Source organism: Lontra canadensis, unplaced genomic scaffold, assembly GCF_010015895.1.
Source record: "Lontra canadensis isolate GAN:19392208 unplaced genomic scaffold, GSC_riverotter_1.0 scaffold5, whole genome shotgun sequence".
NCBI lineage: Eukaryota > Metazoa > Chordata > Mammalia > Carnivora > Mustelidae > Lontra > Lontra canadensis.
This window is the reverse complement of record NW_022630999.1, coordinates 8,596,839-8,604,478: the sequence shown is the minus strand read 5'-3', so window position 1 is coordinate 8,604,478 and position 7,640 is coordinate 8,596,839. Positions and strand designations below refer to the sequence as shown.

Here is a 7,640-nt window from a genome sequence, read left to right as displayed (position 1 = left end):
TCTGGACCTCTCTTTTCTACTAGGCAAGCCTAGAGGGAAGAAGAGTTTCTAACCTGTCTTACTTTCCTCCTAAATAGACTAACAGCTCCACTGGAAATAATTTGGCTGTAAACCAAGACCACAGTGAGGTTGAATTTTTCCATATCTTTCCATCAGATAATTTTTTTTTATGACTTGTCACCCTTGTCCCCGAAACCAGAAACTCTTAGTTTCACCAAGTTACTTAAAACACTCGGATTCCTTTAGGCCATGGTTCTCGATAGAGGTGTCCATCAGAATCACCTATGGATCTTCCAAAGAACTCAAATGATGCCCCCCCCCACCTCCAATCCTGATTTATAGGTTTGGGGAGGAATTCAAGTAGATCACTATTTTTTAATGGTTCCCATGTGATTCTGATGCACACCCCCAACTCACAATGGCCTCACCCACTGCCAGATCCCCGCTGACATTGCCGGACCCCGAGGAGTCTGACCAGGATGACCTCACTAGACCAGAAAGGTCGGGTCTTAAGAATGAAACGGTCTCAAGGAAAGAAACATGAGAAGTAGGTACCCCAGCACCTCAGGGGGCGGGGCTTCCTGGCTTCCTTTTCCTCCACATGTTCTGCTCCCAAGGCCACCTCCAGCCCCATTTCCTGATCCTCTAGCCTCACCCACAGTGCAGCCCGGGCTGGGGAGGCAGGCAGGAATGCAGCAGACAGGACTCGCTCTCATGGTCTTGGTCACCTGTGTGGCCCTTCCCAACTCAGAAGGTGAGTGGGGGTGCTGTCTCTCTAAGCCTCCAGGGGAAAGAGGGGGTACTGCTTCTCAAGATGGAGCTGGAAGGAGTGAGGGGCTGGCGGCAATGTGGGGCACGAAGTTTGATCTCCTCGGGCAGGAATTTCCAATTACCTACAAGATTTAAGTTCTCGACCTTCAAGAAGGAAGAAACCTCATTTGAACGGGAATGGTAGTAATTTGCAACATGAAGGATGAGATTCTTCCGCACAGCCACTCTGAGCTGTGTTTCCTTTTCTGACAACAGTGTCTTAGAAAATCCCCAGGTAGAGGTTGGAGGAAAGCCCCTATTATTCATCTGTCTCCCCCCTCACCCTAGCCTGCTACACTGGATACAAGTGTGCATGTTCTGACAGGAAAGACAGACTTGACCTTTCTCAGTTAGGGGTTTGGGAGCAACAAAGTCAGCCCAGTGGATGCTGAAAACCAAAACTTCAATCTGACATTGAAAAAAGGATACAGAATAGGGGCGCCTGGGTGACTCAGTTGGTTAAGCCTCTGACTCTTGATTTCAGCTCAGGTCATGGTCTTTTGGGGTCTTGGGGTCATGGGATTGAGCCCACTTGAGGCTCTGTGCTCAGCTGGGAGTTTGCTTCTCTTCTCCCTCTGCACCCCCCCCCCACTGGTGTCTCTCTCTCTCTCTCTCTCTCTCTCTCAAATAAATGTGTATTGGGGTGCCTTGGTGGCTCAGTTGGTTAAGCATCTGCCTTTGGCTCAGGTCATGATTCCAGGGTCCTGGGATAGAGACCCACGTTGGGCTCCCTGCTCAGCAAGGAGCCTGCTGCTCCCTCTCCTTCCTGCTTCTGCTCTCTCTTGCTATCTCTGTCTCTCTCTCCAATAAGTAAATAAAATCTTTAAAAAAAAAGTGCGTCTTTAACAACAACAAAAAAGGACAAAGGATAAAGAAGATTGAACCATACAAATTATATCAAAGGGAACTTAAATTGTGAATTGCTAACTTATATATGGAGATTATAACTGCATTTGGACCAGAAGCAATGTTTTCTACTGTACGTAGGAAAACCTAAACATAAGTACTTATTATTTCACTGATTTGACTCTTATCCCCTTTATTCTGAATAGATTCTCTAAATCCAGAACAGAGGTGAAATGTAAGTTTTGTTTGGTCTGCTTTGGAAAACATTAAGCCAACATTTAAAAACAGAGATTTCAAAAACTAAAAACTAAAAACAGAGATTTCATATACACATTCTCACAAAAGACACACAAATTGGATTTTAAAACTTCTCTTGAAAAATCACAGCTGGCAACAATGGTTCCAAGTCCTGTGGCAAGAACTGGCTGGAGCAGACCAGTCTCTGTCCTTCTCTGAAGTTGGCTCTCATCCTCTTAACTTCCTGGTTCCTACAGGCCTTTGTTCAGAGGCCCCAGTACAGGACCCCTGTGTACTGGGTTATATGACTGAGTACAGAAAAAAATCTGTGTGATCTCTTCTTCATTTATTATTTTTTTAAGATTTTATTTATTTATTTGACAGAGAGAGAGAGAGAGATCACAAGCAGGTGGGGGCGGGGGAAGCAGGCTCCCCGCTGAGCAGAGAGCCGGATGCGGGGCTTGATTCTAGGACCCTGAGATCATGACACATAAAAAGACACAGTGTGTCATTTTATATGTTTCTGTAAAATTTTTTCAGAAAAATGCTCCATGAAAATTTTAGGATTCACTTTCACTGTCTCTCAAAGGCTTACCTGCTAAGGTCTTATTCCTAGTTGGCAATGCAAAATTTTTTTTTCTTCCCACATAAAACTTTGAAGTAAAGTGTACATTTCTTCCTTCAGCTTCCTGTTTCCAACAGTCCCCTCAGCGAGAGCAGCAGCCCCCCTATACCCCGCCACGGGAGAGGAGGACAGGCAGAGGGGCAGGGGTAGTAAGGGACCCCCCTGTTGGGCCAGGGCCAAGCTTCATGTGGGATGGAGTCCTGACAGAGAGGGTGGAACCACAAAACACGGAGATGTTTGAAAAAGGTAGAGTTGATGAGGGTAAGAAAGAAAGAGAACGGAGGAGACCCCAGAGGAGACCCCGGTGACCTTCTGGATTATTCCCAGGACTTTTTTCCAAAGGTAGTTTGGGCCACCGGAAAAATCACATTGTCTGCGAAACACCAACCCTCTGCCATTTAAAAATGAGCCATCCCTGAGAGGAGTTGTGGAACTGAGAGTGGCAACCAATGAAGGGCTTTCCATAAAAGACATCCACTGAGTACCTCCATGTCCCACATGTCCTGGGGGAGGGTCCAAGGGATTCCAGCCTGGGAGCGGGAAGGCAAGAGAGGAAGGGGAGGTGGGGATGGGGGAGAACTGAGCAGGGCAGGGAAGGGGGAGCAGACAGCTTTGGCAACTGTCACAGGCTGGGGCTGGGGATCAGGAAGTGGCCTGTGCCAGTCTGAGACTTGGAGAAATACATTTTGTTCTTACAGGGCATCAACTGTTCCATTATCTTAGTGTTGCCTGTAAATGACCATTTCAATGTTATGGCTCAGTAATTGGCATTCCCAGAGTGTTATGCATAAATCAGGAAGCAGTTGACTTGCCTGAAATTAAAAGGCTTGGATTCCACCCAAAGGTAGGAGGGCAAGCCCTTTAGCTGCTGACGTGGCTGCTGGCTCCCAGAACTCAATACTGAGTCCATAAAAATGTCTATCATCCACCCTCAGTGGCCCTGAGCCAGATTATTTGAAGCTGCAATCTAGGGCTTTGTGGGCCTGGCGTTTTGACTGTACATTGAGACTAAGGCTCCGCTTGTGTCCAGCAGACTCAAGGTGGCAGATTTTTCTTCAGAACCCAAATTGACCTCTTCTTTCTGACAGCCTGTTTTCTCAGAGTAGAATGGCCCTTCCTTACGCGGATACTTGCTAGGGACTTGCTGCTGGTATCCTTTTTTTTAGATTTAATTTATTTATTTAAGGGAGAGAGAGAGAGAATGAGCAGTGGGGAGGAACAGAGGAAGAGGGAGAAGCAGACTCCCCGCTGAGCAGGGAGTCCCAACTAGGGCTCTATCCCAGGACTCAGTGATCATGACCTCAGCCAAAGCCAAGAATCAGCCACTCAACTGATTGAGCTACCCAGGCACCCCCCCAAAATAAAAACAAACAAACAAAAAAACACCAGGGTGTTTTAAAATGTTCTTTTTATGTCATAATGAATGACATAACAGCAATCTTCTCAAATTAGAGTCGTATACAGGCCCCTTTAAAGGAAAACATTCTTTTTTACTCTCAGGGATGACCTTTAAATTATTTTACCATGTTACTTGATATATAAACATGAAACCAGGTATTAAACCCCCAAATAAATTTAAAATTTAAATTAAAACACAACTATAAAGCCAAGAATATTTCGATATAATAATAATAATTTAAATTAATAGTTAATGTTTGGTCAAAACTAACATCATCATTCCAAACATGAATATAACACGGATTCTTAAGATGCAGATTTTGAGTTGTATGTGCATATATTACCACGTTCAGAATGAGAAGTGGTTTTTTCCTTACCACACACCCAGAGGCCCCCTCCTATGAAACCCAGTTTGAGAAATACTGGCCAGACTGGAAGAGTCACTTTGGAATCCAAAAGGCCAGGTCAAAATTCCAAATACATGAACTTGAGAAATTGCTTAATTGCTCTGAGCCCGTTTTCTTAGTAGTAAAACAGGAACAATAATGTCTCTCTTACCTAGTTATTCTCATCATTAAATGAGATAACAGAAGGAAAGTGTTTGGCATAGAGGAGGTGCTGAATAAAAGTCAGTTTTCAGGGTGCTCGGTTAGTTGAGCCTCTGCCTTTGGCTCAGGTCATGATCCTGGGGTCCTGGGATCCTGGGATTGAGCCCAACATGGGCCTCCCTGCTCTGGGGGGAGCTTGCTTCTTCCTCTGCAGCTCCCCCTGCTGTGCATGCTCTCTGTCAAATAAATGAATAAATGAAATCTCTTAAAAAAAAAAAAAGTAATAGTCAGTTTCCTTCCCTTTCCTCTCACCAGATTCTATCACCAAATTTTTAAGTTAAAATTATGACAAGTCACACAAATCAAAGAATTTAATTCCTAAAATTATAAAAGTAACATGTACTCAGTATAAATTTTTAAAATAGAAAATATAGCATCAAAAATATGAAAGTATCCTTCCCCATTCCTTTCATCCCTCTCCTCTATCCAGAGGTAATAACCCCTCTGGGTTTTGTGTATCCTTCCAGAACTCTGTGCATTTACAAATATACATACAGATTTTTAGAAACATAAGAAGAACTATTTACACAGTACCTACTATTTTCTTCATTTAATTTTTAAAAAGATTTTTATTTATTCATTTGAGAGGGAGAGAGAGAGAGTACAAGTAGGGAGAGCAGCAGAGAGGGAGAAGCAGGACCCCCCACCCCCACCCCAACAAGGAGCCCAATGCCAGGATCTATCCCAGGGATAGATCCTGGGATCTATTCCTGGAATATGGGAACATGACCTGAGCAGAACGGAGATGCTTAAATAACTGAGCCACCCAGGCACCCCTTCATTTAATTAACCATAGTTAAGAGTATAACTATTTAACACATAGCCATTTCTTAAAAATTTGGATCACTCATCTTAAAAACAACATACAAAATTCTGGGAATAGTTTGAAATATTGAAGTTCCATTTATTCATTCATTATCAGCGAGAGTCTTATTAAGAGACAGAAACCTGACAAAAATTTGAACAGGGAAAAATTAATGTACCAAACGATTAACTATACCAAGAGATGGGCTAGAAGGAAGCACACAGAGCTCTAAAACGTATGGGGATGGATAGGGCTGATATTGGGAGGGCTGAAGGGGAGTTTTGGAGGGAAGAGATCCTCCCCCTGCCCCGCCCAGCTGAGACCCTGTTGGAGAGGGCACAGCCACAGCTCACGGAATGGCCACGAAATCCCTTGGTCTGCCCTCCAGACTGCACAGGGCAAGTTCTTCGCAAGGAAATGTCCCGCTGGAGACATTGTGCCACCAAACCGCCTGAGCGGGTGCGGCCAGCGGTCGTACGCTACCAGCCCCCCCCCCCCCCAGAGGAGCGGCAGCCCACGGGGGTGGGGCCGGCGTGAGCCCACCCAGTAGGAGCACCTGCCGCCTGGAAGGAGAACTCCTGCTTGCAGCAATGCCGTTCCGGGGTCCTCCATGACGGAGTTTAATGGCAGGCTAGCTGGTGAAGGAAAAACATTTAAAGGGCTCATGTTAATTCCACAGAACTGGCAATTAAGGACGAACTTGAAGCTGAGGGGAAATGGACAATGGGCACATTTCACAAACGCTTAATATTGACACTGGATACCCACTATGGAGCAGGCAATGCAGTTTTGTTTCTAGTTATTATTATTATTATTATTATTATTTTAAAGATTTTATTTGCTTATTTGACAGAGAGAGAGAGAGAGAGAGAGCGAGCGCACAAGCAGGGGGAGCAGCAGACAGAGGGAAAGGGAGAAGCAGGCTCCCTGATGAGCAAGGAGCCCAGTGCGGGTTAGATCCTAGGACCTTGAGATCATGACCTGAGCTGAAGGCAGATGCTTCACTGACTGAGCCACCCAGGTGCCCCTTGTTTCTAATTATTGAGTGTTTAACATTTGTCACTTTGTTCTAAACACTTAAGTATATAAACCCATGCAACCCTCATAACATTCCTGTGAGGTTGGTGCTATCACCACCCCCATAGGACAGATGGAGAAACTGACACAGAGAGAACGAAGTAACTCATCCAACATGAGCTAGTAAGTGGTAAAGCCAGGGATTGAATCTGGTTGTTTGTCTCCATACACTTAACTACTGTGCAGTAATGACTTTTAGTATGTCACTCTGGCTCAAAATTATCCCCATCCCCTTCAGGACTATCCCCCAACCATGCTGTGAGAAGTACTAATGACCAAATGGCTTCATATTTAAGTAAAGGAAAAAGCCTCATTCTCTCTCCACTACCCAAACATTATCCCATCATTCCAAAAAGGATCTGGGAGGATATTATTCAGGCATAGCAATTTCATGCATCAATGCTTGGTAAGTCCTTCCTGCTTCCTTGGTGTTAGCAGTGGACACCTTCCTTTGTAGGCATCTGCAGTGTGATGTAGCTCCGTAAGGGGTGAAGTCCACTAGAATAGGGAAATGTATCCTTAACCAAACACATTCAAGACATTGTTTATTTACATATTGGCCTTCTTAAATGGCACTCACAAATTTGAGATACTGACAGCTGGCAAGTGAATCTTTCTTATTGTTTTGTTCTTTACCCTGGGAATCCTTTCTCCAATAGTAGCATAAAACTTTGCTTTGTTTCTATTTTACTGTGTTCTTTATACCAGTGTTTTTCAAACTGCATTTCTAATAAGCCCTCAAGTGATGCCATTGCTACAGCTCTGGGAACCACACTTTGAGAGGCCAGAGACTATACAATACATCTAAGTAAGAGAGGAAGCTGGTTCCTCATTCTATAATAACAGGATCATTTCCTTGAAACCCAGAATCTAATTTTTATATCACAAATTTGATGTGTAGAATTTTAGCGTTCATCTTAACAGATATTGAGCAGGAAATTTTTAAAGCCTTCTTACAAAATTGGATCACAGGCAGAACCAAATCATGGACAGACATATTTGGGAAATGACCCACCCAACTCTCTGACAATACTGGAAATATTATAATGACAAAACCCAACAGACTCAATAACACTTTAATTAATGAGATAAACAGTCATACTTTTTAAATTAACATATAATGTATTGTTTGCTTTAGGGGTACAGGTCTGCAAATCATCAGTCTTACACAATTCACAGCATTCACCATAGCACATACCCTCCCCAGTTTCCATCCCCCAGACAACCTATGCCT

At 43.9% G+C, this 7,640-nt stretch overlaps 1 protein-coding gene across 1 annotated transcript in view; it reads left to right on the top strand.

Annotated features, from left to right (window-relative positions):
- The first annotated feature begins 418 nt into the window (after positions 1–418).
- The window catches only part of CCL28 (C-C motif chemokine ligand 28), a 28,456-nt gene continuing 21,234 nt past the window's right edge, over positions 419–7,640 (top strand). The window contains 2 exon segments of the mRNA XM_032851421.1: positions 419–518; positions 521–754. Coding sequence (XP_032707312.1) covers positions 419–518; positions 521–754 — 334 coding nt within the window.